The sequence below is a fragment of the Amblyraja radiata genome, chromosome 3 (genome assembly GCF_010909765.2).
Source record: "Amblyraja radiata isolate CabotCenter1 chromosome 3, sAmbRad1.1.pri, whole genome shotgun sequence".
Taxonomy (NCBI): domain Eukaryota; kingdom Metazoa; phylum Chordata; class Chondrichthyes; order Rajiformes; family Rajidae; genus Amblyraja; species Amblyraja radiata.
The window spans coordinates 48670691-48690039 of NC_045958.1; the positions used below are offsets into that span (position 1 = coordinate 48670691).

General features: G+C 41.9%; 1 protein-coding gene across 2 annotated transcripts in view; it reads right to left on the reverse strand.

Moving 5' to 3' along the window:
• The window catches only part of adamts19 (ADAM metallopeptidase with thrombospondin type 1 motif 19), a 406630-nt gene that overhangs the window by 257288 nt on the left and 129993 nt on the right, over nt 1-19349 (reverse strand). For both annotated transcript variants that reach the window (XM_033017772.1, XM_033017773.1), the window contains one exon: nt 8031-8136. In XM_033017772.1, coding sequence (XP_032873663.1) covers nt 8031-8136 — 106 coding nt within the window. The remainder of the gene's footprint in view (nt 1-8030; nt 8137-19349) is intronic.

Here is a 19349-nt window from a genome sequence, read left to right on the forward strand (position 1 = left end):
AAAGAAATTTGCTTTGGCGAGAAATAGTATTTGGTAGACTGATGGGACTGAAGGCTGATAAATCCCCAGGGCCTGATGGTCTTCATCCCAGGGTACTCAAGGTGGTGGCTCTAGAAAACGTTGGCTCATTGGTGGATAGATTCAGGATCAGTTCCAGTGGGTTGGAGGGGAGCTAATGTTATCCCACTTTTCAAGAAAGAAGCGAGAGAGAAAACGGGGAATTATAGACCAGTTAGCCTGACATCGGTGGTGGGGAAGATGCTGGCCTCAATTATTAAAGAAGTAATAATGGCGCATTTGGATAGCAGTAAAAGGATTGGTCCAAGTCAGCGGATTTATGAAGGGGTATTCCTGCTTGACTAATCATCTGGAATTTTTTGAGGATGTGACAAATAAAATGGATGAAGGAGAGCCAGTGTATGTAGTGTATCTGGACTTTCAGAAAGAAAGATAAGATCCTCAACTTTTGATAACGTCCCACACAGGAGATTACTGAGCAAAATTAGAGCACATGGTATTGGGGGTAGTGTATTGAAATGGATTGAGAATTGGTTGGCAGACAGGAAACAAAGAGTAGGAATAAACGGGTCCCTGTCAGAATGGCAGGCAGTGGCGAGTGGAATGCCGCAAGGCTCGGTTCTGGGGTCGCACCTATTTACAATATATATTAATGATTTAGATGATGGAAATAAAATAAAAGTAACACTAGCAAATTTGCAGATGACTCAAAAGCTGGGTGGCAGTGTGAACTGCGAAGAGGATGCTAGGAAGTTGCAGGGTTGGACAGGTTGAGTGCATGGCAGCATATTGTAGATAAGTGTGAGGTTATCCACTTTGGTGGCAAGAACGAGGAGGCAGATAATTATCTCAATGGCATCAGATTAGGAAAAAGGGAAGTGCACGAGACCTGGGTGCCCTTGTACACCAGTCACTGAAAGTAAACATGCAGGTACAGCAGGCAGTGAAGAAAACTAATGGCATGTTGGCCTTCATAACAATAGGATTTGAGTATAGGAGTAAAGAGTCCTTCTGCAATTGTACAGGGCCCTGGTGAGACCACGTCTGGAGTATTGTGTGCAGTTTGGGTCTCCTAATTTAAGGAAAGACATCCTTGCTATTGAGGGAGTAGGTACACAAGGTTAATCCCCGGAATGGCGGGACTGTCATATGTGGAAAGATTGGAAAGACTGGGCTTGTATTCACTTTAATTTAGACGGATGAGGGGGATATTATAGAAACATATAAAATTAAAAAAGGACTGGATAAGCCAGATGCAGGAAAAATGTTCCAAATGTCGAGGGAGTCCAGAACCAGGGGCCACAGTCTAAGAATAAAGGGGCCATTTAAAACTGAGATAAGAAAAAAACTTTTTCACCCAGAGAGTTGTGAATTCGTGGAATTCACTGCCACAGAAGGCAGTGGAGGCCAATTCACTGGATGAATTTAAAAGAAAGTTCGATAGAGCTCTTGGGGCTAGCGGAATCAAGGGGTATGGGGAGAAGGAAGGCACAGGTTACTGATTGTGGATGATCAGCCATGATTACAGTGAATGGCGGTGCAGGCTCCTGTACCTACAATGGCTTGCAAAAGTATTCATACCCCTTGAACTTTTCCACATTTTGTCACGTTACAACCACAAACATAAATGTATTTTATTGGGATTTTATGTGATAGACCAACACAAAGTGGCGCATAATTGTGAAGTGGAAGGAAAATGATACATGGTTTTCAAATTTTTTTACAAATAAAAAACTGAAAAGTGTGGCGTGCAAAAGTATTCAGCCCCCTTTACTCTGATACCCCTAAATAAAATCCAGTGCAACCAATTGCCTTCAGAAGTCACCTAATTAGTAAATAGAGTCCACTTGTGTGTAATCTAATCTCAGTATAAATACAGCTGTTCTGTGAAGGCCTCAGAGGTTTGTTAGAGAACATTAGTGAACAAACAGCATCATGAAGCCCAAGGAACACACCAGACAGGTCAGGGATAAAGTTGTGGAGAAGTTTAAAGCAGGGTTAGGTTATAAAAAAATATCCCAAGCTTTGAACATCTCACGGAGCACTGTTCAATCCATCATCCGAAAATGGAAAGAGTATGGCACAACTGCAAACCTACCAAGACATGGCCGTCCACCTAAACTGACAGGCCGGGCAAGGAGAGCATTGATCAGAGAAGCAGCCAAGAGGCCCATGGTAACTCTGGAGGAGCTGCAGAGATCCACAGCTCAGGTGGGAGAATCTGTCCACAGGACAACTTTTAGTCGTGCACTCCACAAATCGGGCCTTTATGGAAGAGTGGCAAGAAGAAAGCCATTGTTGAAAAAAAGCCATAAGAAGTCCCGTTTGCAGTTTGCCACAAGCCATGTGGGGGACACAGCAAACATGTGGAGGAAGGTGCTCTGGTCACATGAGACCAAAATTGAAGTTTTTGGCCTAAATGCAAAACGCTATGTGTGGCGGAAAACTAACACTGCACTTCACCCTGAACACACCATCCCCACTGTGAAACATGGTGGTGGCAGCATCATGCTGTGGGGATGCTTTTCTTCAGCAGGGACAGGGAAGCTGGTCAGAGTTGATGGGAAGATGGATGGAGCCAAATACAGGGCAATCTTGGAAGAAAACCTGTTAGAGTCTGCAAAAGACTTGAGACTGGGGCGGAGGTTCACCTTCCAGCAGGACAACGACCCTAAACATACAGCCAGAGCTACAATGGAATGGTTTAGATCAAAGCATATTCATGTGTTAGAATGGCCCAGTCAAAGTCCAGACCTAAATCCAATTGAGAATCTCTGGCAAGACTTGAAAATTGCTGTTCATAGATGCTCTCCATCCAATCTGACTGAGCTTGAGCTATTTTGGGCAAATATTTCAGTCTCTAGATGTGCAAAGCTGGTAGAGACATACCCCAAAAGACTTGTAGCTGTAATTGCAGCGAAAGGTGGTTCTACAAAGTATTGACTCAGGGGGGCTGAATACTTTTGCACGCCACACTTTTGAGTTTTTTATTTGTAACAAAATTTGAAAACCATGTATCATTTTCCTTCCACTTCACAATTATGCGCCACTTTGTGTTGGTCTATCACATAAAATCCCAATAAAATACATTTACGTTTGTGGTTGTAACGTGACAAAATGTGGAAAATTTCAAGGGGTATGAATACTTTTGCAAGCCACTGTATTTTCTATGTTTCTATCTTTAAATAGAGTTGCCCCTCTATTTAAAGATATCTTTAAATGGAGGGGCAATTTTTTCACAGAGAAGGTGGTAGGAACAATCTGCCAGAGAGGTAGATGAGGCAGGTACTAAGACAACATTTTAAAATACATTTAGACAGGTACATGCACAGGAAAGGTTTAGACAGATATGTACTAAGTGCAGGCAGGAGGGACTAATGTAGTTTGGCCATTTTGTTTAGCATGGGTATGTTGGGTCGAAGCGCCTGTTTCACATGCTGCATGACTATCTGTGTTCCATTTCAGAGGTAGGATCATGGAGAGTCTCGGCAGATTTGGTAAAGAGAATCCATTCCAACTAGGGTAAAGGTCAGATACCAGAGGATGTACAATGGAGGCGATTGGCAAAAGGAACAAAAGTGAAATGAGGAATATTATTTTAGCAAGAGAATTGCTACAATCTTGAACACACTGCCAGAAACAGAATAGAGACAGATTCAACAGTTACATTAAAATGGGAACTGGGTAAGTACTTGAAGGGAAAATATTTTGCAGAGCTGTAGGGAGAGGAGGGCAATTAAATAGGAACATCTGGACTTCTCTTCCACTGAACTGGCATGGAGACTCAATGACTTGAATGGCCTCTTTCTGTGATGTAACCTTTTCTGTGTTGCTATAATTATTCACTGCATATCATGTATCCCATCATTGGACAGAATTATAATCCCAGGAATAAAAATTGGATTGCATTGAAATGCGTTCAGCAGAGTCTTGGGGACCGCCGAGAACAAGAAGAGACCCGGTGAGGGAGTGGGAGGGGAGTGTGTCAACGAGAACAAAAAAGGACCCGCATGGAAGGGGAGGGGGTATGCTGAGAACAAGGAGGGACCCAGCAGATTGCGCGGGATGCTGTGAACAAGGAGGGACCATCGGGAAACTAATTACTTCTGTAACTTTGTCGGCAACAGATACGTGGCGACTCTTTGCGTATTTTGTGTATTGTGTGCAAGATTTCACTGTACCTAGGTGCATGTGACAATAAAGTATCATTGATTCATTGAATTGATCATTGATTGGGAAGGGGCCCACAGGAGGGCCACTGAAACACAGGCTATATCATTGAATATTTAATGACCTCTTACGCATGGTCAGCATCCATAAATTACATTATTTAAAAGTAAATTCCAGTGGTAACATTTTGGATAAGAAATTAATTTTAATTTTGTGTGCCTCCTGCAGGCTGATCTAAAAGAAAGAATTAAAGTTAGCGGGGCTGACGTGCCAGAGGCAGTGATGAAATATAAAACTGGCTTGGAGAGAGAGCATACATTTCATTTTCAATCAGAAGGCAAGTATTCAGTGGTATTCTCCAGAGTATGAAACTACAGCTCTTTTAGATGTAATTAATAATCGAGAAATCGGTACGTATGCCTATTTTACTAAACATATATCTAACCCAAAATTCAGTAATTATGGGTTGGACAGGTTCAGAGGGATAAGGGCCAAACGCAGGCAGGTGGGTCTAGTGTAGGTGGGACATGTTGATCAGTGTGGGCAAGTTGGACTGATGGGCCTGTTTTCACGCTCTGTGACTATGACACTAAAATAAATGTTGATGCCTAGAAACTGGAGCTCAATCTCTTTTGCTTGACAGCACACGTAAAGCAAAGTGCTAACATCCAGATGATCTCAGGGAAAATTCACAAATTCAGGCCAAAATACACCAAAGGTAGCACTGTGGGATTTAGTGGATGAGTTCATATGCTTTTACAGGATCTGTGTGGTTCCCATTGTGAGCTATCTGCAAAGCTCGCAGATCATGCGTCAATGCCATGCTGATCATTTGGAAGCAAGGCAGCACTGGAAGAACACTTCCCATGGCCGCCACAGTGCAGCAGCATAAAAAGATGCCATGGAGGGAAAGTGCAGGCAATGGGTAACGTGGTGCTGTTCAGTCTCTCTGGGCAATCCTCGCCAACTGGCCTGATCAAATATGTGTCACAATGTCCTCTGGTCAATGCAAGCTGTGGACCAGTGATCAATACGTGCAAATCACCAGTGACTGTAAGTGAAATGCAAGTGTTTAGTGAAGAAAGCTGCAGTGAGTTATTTTTAACATATTGCTATCCACTGAAAAGAGAGCCTGAAAAATGACAGAATGTAGAAACAGAAATCACGGAGGGGGGGCAAATGCCATGTGCAGTGACAGCAATGTGATGCTGCCATCTCACTCTCTACCACTCTACAATCTGTACCTTGGAATTTTTTTTTGTGTTAGCGATCTGAGAAGGTTGAAGATTTACTCAAAAACTCCAGTTTATGTCAGAAGTTGAAGAAACATACAACGTGTGACCTGTGACATTATTAGGTGTGCAAACGATGCTGCCAAGCATGACAAGATCAACCACATGTGAAGTTGCTCAGGGCAATTTATCGTTGGTCCCGAACCGACCCAGAAATGATGATTCATGTGGTCTAACATACACTTTTATACACAATTTATGCACAATTTTCTGCTCAAATATTTTACACTGGTGGATCCAATCTCTAGCGATGAGGAAACACTGGGCTTTGTGAAGACGTAAATGAGCAGGTGAAATGGGCACATATGATAGGTGATAAATTCATAAGTTGGAGGAGCAGAATTAGGCCATTCAGCCCATCAAGTCTACTCCGCCACTCAATCATGGCTGACCTCTCAATCCCATTCTCCTGTCTTCTCCCCATAACCCCTGACACCTGTACTATTAACAAATCTGCCAATCTCCGCCTTAAAAATATCCATTGACGGCCTCCACAGCCGTCTGTGGCAATGAATGCATAGATTCACCGCACTTTGACAAAATTAATTCCTCTTCATGATATTTCATACTGACAAAATCACAGCAATATACTCCAGGTAGAGGATCGAGAACAGACAATATAAATTAAATCATGTAATTTTAAAGAGGAATGCATTAAAAGAGACGGGAGATTGGATTATGTATACAAATCTTTTAAGATGAAACCATATTGGTCCATATCCCTCCAAACCTGTCCTATCCATGTATCTGTCTAACTGTTTCTTAAACATAGAAACATAGAAAATAGGTGCAGGAATAGGCCATTCGGCCCTTCGAGCCTGCACCGCCATTCAATATGATCATGGCTGATCATCCAACTCAGTATCCTGTACCTGCCTTCTCTCCATACCCCCTGATCCCTTTAGCCACAAGGGCCACATCTAACTCCCTCTTAAATATAGCCAATTAACTGGCCACAACTACCTTCTGTGGCAGAGAATTCCACAGATTCACCACTGTGTAAAATCATTGGGATAGTGGGATTCATTGGGATTCAACTACCTCCTCTGGCAGCTTGCTCCATACACCCACCACCCTTTGTGTGAAAAAAATACCCCTCAGATTCCTATTAAATCTTTTCTCCTTCGCCTGAAGTCTATGTCCTCGATTCACCTACTCTGGGCAAGAGACTGTGCATCTACCCAATCTATTCCTCTCAAGTGACATGTGAAGGAACTTTCCTTCGTAAAGTCAGATACCACTGACCCGTGAATGTCTGGAATGTACTACATGAAAATAATGGTCTTAAAAATTCCACTGAGAAGTTTATAGAAAAAAAATGTTAGATGGTTGAACAGAAAAAATGTAGGATTCTGGAGTAAAAGTGAAAGGAATGGAATTAATGTGATGGCTTTCTCAAAGGACTGGCATCAGCACATTGGACCAAATGCGATCTGTGTAAGATCTAATTTTATAACTATGATATGTTCTGGGCACAGATCACATCAGGTAATTGAGTCAGCTGAAGGTCCAGTTATTTTATGTAAGGCTTTACTAAGATGAGAGCAGTAAGCTAAAGGCACCTGATAGAATTCCCTGAGCAACCATCCAAAGCGTGGGGCTTAACTGGATCGGGCGTGCTCCAAGAGGCTGAATGCATGAGCGGACACGGCATGCAGCGTCACAGAGCATCAACATCGCCAGGCCAGGCCGACCCCTGCAACTCCGACCCAGTGTTACGCCAAGACAATGGCCTTTATAGCCAAGTTAAGTCTACACTTATAACTACTTTAAAACTTGAAGGATACAAGATGGCCCTAGAAATGTGGCGACTCTTGTGTACTACCTCAGTGTAATCTACTATTCTTACACTCTTGTACTTAAATATGATTGTGCCAATGTATAGTAAGATTTTTATGAACTAAAAGGAACTTCACTGCACCTAGGTACAGGTGACAATAAAGTACCATTGAACCATTAACCTTGAACACTGAAAATTATTTCAAATGGAGCCCTTTATAACACATGTTTGGCACGTTTCAGGGTCTGAGACGACAAGAATCATTTTTTCTACCTGTGAGTGAACACAACTAAGTAAAATTGAATCCACTTTGAAACTATACAGGGATAAACAAATCTGCAGTTAGGAAATTAATGTGACTTACTATTTGATTCTAATACATCTACCATTTCCTCTGCTGCTCATGATAGCCGGTCAGTCGTCTACCTCAATCTGATCATTTCTTCTGAAATAACACTTTATTGAGACGTACATTGATTCTCTGTACTTCAACAACCTAGTTTTAAATGGTATGCACTCCATATGTAAGAAGTAGAATTCTCAATAGAAGGGGGTGTTTTTTTATGTTCCCACTGGACATTGGTGAAGGGAGGGGGTGGGAGGGTGGTCGATGTAACACAAGGCAGTGGATGAACTGCTCATTTGAACCATACCCTATTTTCTAATCCATGTGTCATTTTAATAATGTTATACAACAGACAACCATCTACATCTCATCAATGAGAACACATACATCATATACATTCCCATGATTATAGATTCTTACTTACTTGTGACCCATCTCGTGCGCAATTGTAAAGGCCAGATTCAGTCCATTATCCTCAGCAAGAACACACTTCCTTTTTTCACTGCACATCCCACTTAGATATGCTATTCCTGCCCAAAGAAAATATATGTAAAGAGAAAATGTAAAATCATGATGCAGTAACTCACTTTGACAAATTAAAACAATGTATTCTTAAGGACAAGTCTTTTCAAGGTTCCTCACCTGGAAATTTGTTTCGCTAATTAAGTTTAATATTATTACTGCCCAAGCAATAAATATTGAATCAAATCTTAAAGTGCAATAAAGACACAAGTCAACAAACCTCTAATTCTAATTGGAGTAAAAGTACTTTGTTACTTTCTTTAATAAAAGCACTGGATTGAAAAGGGTGCAGAAGAGACTCACCAGGATGTTACTTCGATTTGTGGGCTTGAGTTATAGAGAGAGTTGGGATAGGCTGGGCCTTTTTTCTTTGGAGCATAGAAGGCTGAAGAGTGACCTTATTGAAGTGCACAAGATCACGAGGAGCATGGATAAAGTGAACATTCAGAATCTTTTTCCCCAGAGCAGAGGATTCCAAAAATAGAAACCATAGGCTTAAAGTGAGAGGGGGGGAATTTAAGAGACTTCAGGGACAGCTTTTTCACTCAACACACAGTACGTATCTGGAACAAGCCCACAGTAGTGGATACAATTAAAAGATATTTAGACAGATATGCGGAGAAAAGGGTTTAGAGGGCTATGGGCTAAATGTATGGACAGGACAAGCCCAGTATATCAACTTGGTCAGCATGGAAAAAGTGGACCGAAGGGCCTGTTTCAGTGTTACACAGCTTTATGACTATATGACATGACATTACAATTACAAAAAAACTGGTGGCTAAGCAGTTTCAATTTTCCTTCTATGACATTTAGTTAACAGAATTTCAATATGTGACAATCATATTCAGAATTAAATAATTATCAAACCACTTTTTAAAATTTTGAGCTACATTGAACATAACTCGTTAAAGTTCATCCAATTCTACCGATAAGCAATCACTGTCGTAAATCAAAATCAACATAAATGCAGTAAATGCAATCAAAAACATTTGAGAAGCAATTAGTAGGTTGAGGAAGGAAATCAGAGTGAACAATTCAAATTGTTGACCTTTCCTCAGCTCTATACAGTGAGATTATTATTGATGTTTTACTTCAGTATGACTTTTTTCATTCTAACCCTATTTCCCTTGATTCCCTTCACATTTAAAAGTCTATTGACCTCTCTCTTGAATATGGTCAGTGATTCAGCCTCCAATGCCCTTTTGGAAAGTGCATTCCAAATGTTCACTACTCTGTGGGTGAAAAAATGTCTCTTTATTTTAATCCTGAATGGTTGAGATTATCACCCTTGTTTCAGATGACACAGCTGGGCAAAATATCAAATCCTCATCTACTGTCAAGCAGAATGTTGACACAAGAAACGGAAGATGCGAGAATCTTGAGCAGAAAACAAAGTGCTGGAGGAACTCAGGCAGCATCTGTGGAGGTAATTGACGGACAACATTTTTGGTCAGAACCCTTCTTCGGGCTGATGGCGTAGGGGGGAGAATTCTGAAAAAGAGCAGTGGCGACGGGCAAAGCCTGTTCTAGTGACAGGTGGAGACAGGTGAGAATACAGGTGTGATTGGCAGATGGGTGAAGCAAGTGACAAAGACGAGAAGTAAAAAGGTGACAAAGGGGTGTCAGATAAAAAGGGGAAGAGTGAAGTGTAAACCAGAGGGAGGGATGCAGGTGGAAAGGAATGGGGGGGGGGGGCACACGGAAGAGAGGGAAGAGAATGGAAATATGGAATTGAGATAAAATGGTTTGATCTAATATCTATTAAAGATATGTGGTGGCAGTGAATAAGATTGTGAATATTTCACGATAGTTGGCTTTTTGAAGACAAAGCAAAAGTGGGAAAGAATGGCAGAATAGCCTGATTCTAAAGAATGGAATAAAAGTTATGGTGAAGAAGGATCTTAAAATCAAGTAAAATCAATTGAACTGTCGAGAAACAGGAAAGGGCAAAACACATTGACAGGAATTATATACAGACCACCTCAAATACTAATGGTAACAAAACAGGGGTTATGGGCCTGTTCCACTTCGGCTATTTTTAGACGACTGCCGACGACTGTCATAGTCGTAGCAGGTCGCCGAAAAACCAGCGTCTGGATCTCCCTTAGACATAAAATTTGAAATAGAATCATTACTTTAACAACAAAAAAACAAAACAAAGTCAGCACCAGCGACCACCTACGTTAACCTGGCGACAACTACGACAGCACCTACATCAGGAGAAGTCAAGCTACGATCATTGGCTTCAAACCCACTGTCGCCGACTGTCTCCAAAACCTTTTCAACATGTTGGAAATCCAGCGGCGATCAGAAAGACGCTCTAACTCTTTGGGCGACTGAGGAGACTACTAACGACCATACAGCATACAATTATCACAGGCTAATCACAACAATACCGAACGGAGCCCCTGAACTTCAGAAATGATTGTAAAGTGGTGCACTGCTCTTACCCTGCTTCAAAAATAAAGAGTTTTGTTGAGCAAAAGTGGAAACATTGCATGAATGTAACACTCAAATGTCAAATAAAATCTGAAGAAAAACACCCTGATCAGGACTAATGATGTTTGGCAGGGAGACGCACTCCAACAAAACCCTTGCACCTGGTGGGAAATGTTGGACTCCGTTACTCAGCAGCTGAGTGACATTTCCTGAAATATAAGAATTTAACATCCAGAGGATAAAAAGATTAAATGGCATGAGGCAGACCCCTAGGTTAAATGGCTCAGCTCAGTAATTTAAGAGCGTGGGGTCTGGGTGGCAAGATGTTGTGATTTTTAAATTTGACAATGAGAGCAGACAGACTACCAGTGCAGTTCAACGAGCACAGTGTCCTTGGGTGGTGTGATTTGTTGTGGGATGGATCACATGCCGATGGGTTTTGGCAGGTTGAGAATGTGATGAGGAGGGAATTTGTGGAATCAGGGATGGTGGTGTCTAAGTGGCAGAGAGTTTAGTTTAGTTTAGAGATACAGCATGGAGATAGGCCCTTCGGCCCACTGAGTTCGCGCCGACCATCGATCACTCGTACTCTAGTTCGATGTTATCCCAGTTTCGCATTCTGCACACTAGGGGAAATGTACAGAAGCCAATTGACCGACAAACCTGCTCGTCTTGAGTTGAGTTTACTTTAGGTTAACAACAGAGAAAAGCTTTTGTTGCGTGCTAACCAGTCAGCGGAAAGACAATACATGATTACAATCGAGCCATCCATGGTGTACAAATACATGATAAAGGGAATAATATGAATAATGTTTAGTGCAAGATAAAGTCCAGAATTTCTGATCAAAGTTGGTCCGAGGGTCTCGAATGAGGTAGACAACAGCTGAGAACTGCTAATATCTACCTTAATGGAGACCCTCGTACTATCTTTGATCGGACTTTACTGGACTTTGTCTTTGGACTGTGGGAGGACACTGGACCATTGAAAGAAAGTCCACGTAGTCACAAGAATGTAAAATTCCATAAAGACAGCATTGAATTGAATTGAATTGAATCCTTTATTTGTCATTCAGACCTTTCGGTCTGAACGAAATGCTGTTGCCTGCAGCCATACATGTAATAATAACAAAACACAATAAACACAAATTAACATCCACCACAGTGAGTTCACCAAACACCTCCTCACTGTGATGGAGGCAAAAGTCTTAGAGTTACTGTCTCTTCCCTCCTCTTCTCCCTCTGCGCCGAGGCGATACCCCACCGGGCGATGGTAAGTCAGTCCCGCGGTTCAAGCTCCGCGGCCCGGGGGGTGGTCGAAGCTGCCCGCAGCTGTTGCAACGGGTGCTCCGGAAAACAGGCACCAGCCTGTGACCTGCGAGCTCCCGACATTGTCCTCCATTGGCCTGCGGCCGAGCCCCGGATCCAGGTTGCCGCCGCCAGAACGCCGCCTCAGCCGCCGTAGCACCGTCTCCGCTCCGCACCGGGCCGCCCACAAGGCAGCGTCTCAGCCCCGCACCGGGCTGCTCACACGGGAGCGCCTTCCAGCCGGTAGCCGGTCCGCCCACACGGCAGCGTCTCAGCCCCGCACCGGGCTGCTCACACGGGAGCGCCTTCCAGCCGGTAGCCGTGCCGGCCGCACAGGAGTGTCTCAGCCCCGCACCGTCCGCCCTCACCGGAGCGCCGAGTCATGCCGCTACCCGGACGTCGCCACAGCTCGAAGACGGCCAGCCTCGCGTTGGTGAGTCCTGGCTGGCTCTACCTCCGGACCCTCGAGGTCGGTCGCAGGTTGGAGGCCGCCAGCTCCGCCATTAGGCCTCAGCGCAGACGGGGGAAGAGAAGGGGGATATGACAAAAAGTCGCATTCCCCCGAAGGGAGAGACAGAAAGCTCTGTTTCACCCTCCCCCCACACACATAACACCACCTAATAACCAAAAAATGTACTAAACTAGACAAAAAAAAACAACATAAAAAGTAAAAACAGACAGACTGCAGGCGAGCCGCAGCTGTATCACAGCGCCGCCACTTCTGGCATCCGTAATCATGATCGTACCCGGGTCTCTTGTGCTGTAAGGCAGTAACTCTACTACTATGCCACCATGCCAACAATTTGCAGGATAGTGCGTTACATTTCAGTGTAACATTCACCATTCCCTGAATGAGTTTGCGTGGTAATGCTTAGCAGGGAATTTCTATTCACAATCCTATGTCCCCGACAGTGAATGGCAGGTCCATGGGAAATATTGTAGAGCAGAGGGATCTAGGAGTGCATGTTCCCTGAAAATGGCATCGTAAGTAGATTGGGTAGCGATGTTACAAACCTACCTTCAGCAGCGCTGCAGTTCTATCACTGGCCGTGTGCGCGACATTGGCGCCTTTGAGGGGGGGGGGCGGGATTAAAATACAGGTTTGTATCGCTTGTCGGAGAGGGATTTCCTCGGGCTGCTAGTCGATGAAGAAAAATCGATCCGACATCTGTTCCCGGTTTTTTTAATTAAAAAATCGCTGGACAATTCGATTAAAGTAAAATGCGACTTCAAACGCCCTCAACCCGTACAACGTGAAGGATTGTGATATCAGGACAAAACAAAAGGTATGTCGTATATTTCACATATAATCTTGCTTCTTGGGGTGGCTTTAATCTAATTTTACAACGCAAAAAATGTTATTTGGGCCCCATACGAACCAGCAGTGTCTTTGCCTGCCGATATGGGGTTTAAATTCATGGCAACGGCAACGTTCCAATTGATCGCATTCCAGAAACACCCACTTGCAAAATGATTTAAATCCTCTTTTTTTTTGGACAATCATGTCATAAGAGCATCTAAATCGTTTATATTTTGTGTAACTGTCTATCCATAGACAATATTTTTATACTAAATATCCACAACAGTTTTAGCCACATGCATTTTGCAAAAAATATTATTTTGATAATATTGAGAGTGGATGTTTCTAGATTAATTTATGGGAATTAAACATTAAATTCCTTCCATCTGGCATATAAGACCATGACAGTGAGATTTTAAAATCATGTTATATTGTGAATTCTTGTGTGAATGGGATTAGTTTGTTATTTGGATACTTAAGCTATTAATAATATATATCCTTTTCTTAAGAAATGGATAGATGTTTAGATCTAGTAATTGAATTTAGATTAATTGATTAGATGAATTGATTTGATGAAACTGATGAGTATGATTTTTTTGTTGGGTATTTACTATTTGTTTTAGCGTTTAACTTTATAATTTCTACCTTTTTTGTAAAACTGCAAATAATAACTTGTTTCTGTTAATGCTGTTCAGTGGGTTTTTTTCCTTTACATTATAAAACAGATGTCTCCAAAGAAGAAATGCAAAATTGTCAATCCAAATGCCCAGCAAAAGAGACAGATTTAGACAGCATTCGCAGAGATTATCCGAATTTGTACTACTACAAATGTGATGATCTACAGGACTTTCTTAATGGGAAAGTAGTCGGCAGAAAGGCATGTCATGCGTAGTTTGAAGAGCAAAATCTTGTAGTTAACAATGCCAAAATTGAAATATTGAGGAAAAACAAGATGTACAGAGTTGCTTATTGGTTACAATCTGAGGAGTATGATGATGCTACTGATTATGATATGCCAATGTACCAGCTAGTAACTGATCTTATCCATAAAGACTTGGCCTATTGCTAGAAATTGTAATTTATTTACCTATCTGTTATGGACTTACAACATATAATACAATAATATTTTAAAGTTTTGATCTTGAGAATATCACATTTTTGAGTTTTCAAGGCAGTCTGGGTGTTTATTACTATTTCCGTCACAACGGTCAATTTTGTAATTAGCTACAATTAGAAAACTAACTAATTATATGCTTTAAATTCAGGTCATCCGTGTAAGATGTTTTATATTTGTTTCAGAATGCTTCAATCTATAATAACTGAAAATTTCATTGTTCTCTTAATTTTTAAGAAAGTTATGGGCTTTTGACTGTCCTCGATCACAGCTTTTGTGTTAAGTCAATGGAAAAGGAATAGGGAACAAGATGCAAATTTCTGAGTATGTAAATGGGCATAACGTTTTTAATACTGAAGATATGAAAGTGAATTAGGTGTCAAATTAAACTTATTTTTATGCTTTATCTGATGGGATAAATTGCAGACTTGATTTTAAAAATCTCAAAATTTTGTAACATTGCTAGATAGGGTGGTCAAGAACAAAGATCCCAGAGCGCTTTCGCTATATTTGTAATACTGTGTTCAATTTTGGGTAGTATTTTCCTTTTCATCTTCCAGTGTTCACCTCTCCTGTCCTGAATGCCCTGGCACATTCACACGGATTCTATTCTAATCATGATGGGTATCCTCCAGTATACAATCCAAGTCCATGTGCAGGTATTGACAATGAACATATATAACATATCATATATAACATATAACAATTACAGCACGGGAACAGGCCATCTCGGCCCTACAAGTCCGTGCCGAACAATTATTTTCCCTGCCTGCACTCATACTATAACCCTCCATTCCCTTCTCATCCATATGCTTATCCAATTTATTTTTAAATGATACCAACGAACCTGCCTCCACCACTTCCACTGGAAGCTCATTCCAAACCGCTACCACTCTCTGAGTAAAGAAGATCCCCCTCATGTTACCCCTAAACTTCTGTCCCTTAATTCTGAAGTCATGTCCTCTTGTTCGAATAGTGTTCAACAGTGTTATCTGATTCCAGATATCATCAAAGCACGACTAATCATGTCTCGACTTTCAATATTTTAACGCCAGAGCCAGACTTATCCTTGGCTTTGAAATGATCCCTTGTTTACAGAGATCAATGGCAGGGATGCTGAAGAGCGGCACGGTGTCGCAGCGGTAGAGTTCCTGCCTTACCAGAGACACGGGTTCGATCCCAACTACTGGAGCTGTCTGTATGGAGTTTGTACATTCTCCCTGTGGTCGCGTGGGTTTTCTCCTAGATCTTCGGTTTCTTCCCACATACCAAAGACGTACAGGTTTGTAGGTTAATTGGCTTGGTTTAAATGTACTGTAAATTGTCCCAAATGTGTGTGTGTGTGTGTGTGTAGGATAGTGCTAATGTGCAGGGATCGCTGGTTGATGCAGACTCGGTAGGCCGAAGGGCCTGTTTCCGCGCTGTATCACTAAACTAAACCCAAAGTTTTGGGCTTTGAATATGCAAAGTAAAGCCCTGTAACATGACAAAATCCTGATTGCCACTTTAGCATAGAACAAATTGGAATGTGCCCCTTGCAGTGTGAAGCAATGGTTCACAGGGGCTACAACCTAGATATTTATTAAATCATTTATTTTTGTGAATTCAAATGCCTCTTTTATTGCCCAACAAAGATAATCTGAGGCGTTGTCCTGATCATGGTCGCAGTCCCAGAAACTTATCTTGCTGTATCTCATGTCATTCCTTCTGCAGGTGTAACATTGTATTTCTATTTAATAATGTCTAAGCCGCAAAATCATACTGAGAATGTCAGATTGTTATGCAAAGTTCTAATCATTTGTGTTCAAATCAGTTAATTTCTAGCTGGACTAATGTGTAGTGCAAACTTAAACCCAGCCAGAAGTACATTACTCAGAACCTTAAGTACTCAGAACAAACTGAAGACCAACTGAAGACCACTAGGGTGGCACATTGACACAACTGGTAAAGCTACTGCCTCAACCCAGGTGCAAACCTGACTGTGGATTCCACCTATGTCAAGTTTCACCCATCTAGAGTATTGTGGGCCCTGTATCCAGGGCCCTGTGCAACTGCAGAAGGACCTCTTTGCTCCTCTACTCAACTCCTCCCGGTATGAAATCTTTCTTGAAAAGTCAGATAACATCACTACCGCCAATACTATGTGATCTAATTTTGCCCACTAATCTCCCGTGTGGGACATTATCAAAGGCTTTCTGAAAGCCCAGGTACACTACATCCACTGGCTCTCCCTTGTCCATTTTACATTACATCTTCAAAAAATTCCAGAAGATTAGTCAAGCATGGTTTCCCCTTCGTAAATCCATGCTGACTTGGACCGATCCTGTTACTGCTATCCATATGCGCCTATATAACATCTTTAATAATAGACTCCAGGATCTTTATCACTACTGATGTCAGGCTAACTGGTCTATAATTCCCTGCTTTCTCTTTCTCCCTCCTTTCTTAAAAAGTGGGATAACATTAGCTACTCTCCAATCCCCAGGAACTGATCAATAATCTATAGGAATTGGAAAATGATCATCAATGCATCCACAATTTCTATAGCCATCTCCTTGAGTACCCTTGGATGCAGAACATCAGGCCCTGGGGATTTATCAGGCTTCAGTCCCATCAGTCTACCAACACCATTTCCTGATGAATGTGAATTTCTTCAGTTCCTCCATCACCCTAGGCCCTCTGTCTGCTAGTACATCTGGGAGATTGTTTGTGAATTCCTTAGTGAAGACAGAACCAAAGTACACGTTCAACTCGTCTGCCATTTCTTTGTACCCCATGATAAATTCACCTTTCTTTCTTCAAGGGACTTTGGTCTTAGCTAATTTTTTCCTCTTCACATACCTAAAGAAGCTTTTACTATCCTCCTTTATATTCTTGGCTAGCTTACCTTCGTACCTCATCTTTCCTCCCCGTGTTGTCTTTTTAGTTAACTTCTGTTGAACTTTAAAAGTTACCCAAAAGTCTGGCTTTCCGCTCATCTTTGCTATGTTATACGCCTTCTCTTTTATGATCCAGCATCTTCTGCATTATTCCCAGAAATACCTGCCATTGCTGTCCCACCATCATCCGTACTAGGGTCCCTTTCCAGTCAACTTTGGCCAGCTCCTCCCTCATGCTTCCCCTTTGTTCAACTGCAATACTGACACATCCGATTTTACCTTTTCCCTCTCAAATTGCAGATTAAAACATCATATTATGGTCATTACTTCCTAATGGTTCATTGACCTTGAGTTCGCTTATCAAGTCTGGTTCATTATACAACACTAAATTCACAATTGCCTTCTCCCTGGTAGACTCCAGTACAAGATGCTCTAAGAATCCATCTCGGAGGAAACTCTTCAAACGCCCTTTCTTGGGGTCCAGTACCACTCTGATTTTCCCAGTCTACCTGCGTGTTGAAATCTCCCATAACCACTGCAGGTCATATCCACCTTTGTTACATGCCAATTTTAAATCCTGATGCAACTTGCACCTTATCTCCAGGCTATGTTTGATGGCCTGCAGATAACTCCCATTAGGGTCTCTTTACTCTTACAATTTCTCAGTTCTATCCACAATTTCTCAGTTCTATCTACATCTTCTGGTTCTATGTCACCCCTCGCAATGGACTGAATTTATTTCCTTACCAACAGAGCCACCCCACCCTCTCTGCCGACCTGTCTGTCTTTTCGATAGGACATATACCCCTGAATATTCCTTTCCCAGCTCTGATCCTCTTGTAGCCATGTCTCTTAACAATTTCTAACTGAACCTCAAGCTCATCCACTTTATTTCTATTCATCGCGCATTCATATAAAACTTTTAATTCGGTATTCACCGGGTGGCGCCAGCATTGGCTGCCTTCATAACGAGACAAAGGACAAAGGACATTTATGTCACAGACACCAATTGGTGCAGTGAAATTTATGTTACCATGCAGCACACAAATAAGATAAACACAACACTATGGAATTTAACATCAAACATCCCCCACAGCAGAATCAACGTTTCCCGCTGTGAGGGAAGATAATAAAGGAGTCGAGTATAGGAGCAAAGAGGTCCTTCTGCAGTTGTACACAGCCCCAGTGAGACCACACCTGGAGTATTGTGTGCAGTTTTGATTCCCTAATTGGAGGAAGGACATTCTTGCTATTGAGGGAGTGTAGCGTAGGTTTACAAGGTTAATTCCCGGGATGGCGGGACTGTCATATGCTGAGAGAATGGAGCGGCTGGGTTTGTATACTCTGGAATTTAGAAGGATGAGAGGGAATTTTATTGAAACATATAAGATTATTAATGGTTTGGACACGCTAGAGGCAGGAAACATTTTCCCGATGTTGGGGGAGTCCAGAACACACAGAGAGTTGTGATTCTGTGGAATTCTCTGCCTCAGAGGGCGGTGGAGGCCGGTTCTCTGGATACTTTCAAGAGAGAGCTTGATAGGGCTCTTAAAGATAGCGGAGTCAGGGGTTATGGGGAGAAGGCAGGAACGGGTTACTGATTGGGGATGATTAGCCATGATCACATTGAGGCGCAGTCGTCTTTCTTACAGTTTGGCTTTCTTCCTAACCAATTGTTCAAGCGCTTTTGATTGCAACATGCGCCTTAATTTAGTTCAACAAAGAAACTGACAAGTTACTAAAGAACCTCGTAGGGCCGAATGGCCTACTCCTGCACCTATTGTCTATTGTCTAAAAAGGCCAGGAAATGGATGTTGCAAACCAGAGATAACCACCCTAGAAGTCATGCTTTTCAGCCTTCTTCCTAACTCTCCACATGCAATATCTCTAATCTAAACTAAACCCAATATAGAACAATTTTTTTAAAGACTGCTTCACTTAAAATTTCATTTGAATGTTGATATCATAGCAAAAATAGCTTGAAAACTAACATATTTTAATCAAATGAAAAAGTTACTTAGGAGTGTTATTCTTCCAATAATGTCCTGTAATGTGATAACATTCTGGTTGCCATTTTAAGATGGAACAAATTGGAATGTGGTCCTTCCACGGTGAAGTTCTGATTATGTTTGCTGTACAAGAAAAGGAGCATTTGGATTCACAAAATAAAGCAAAAATACATTA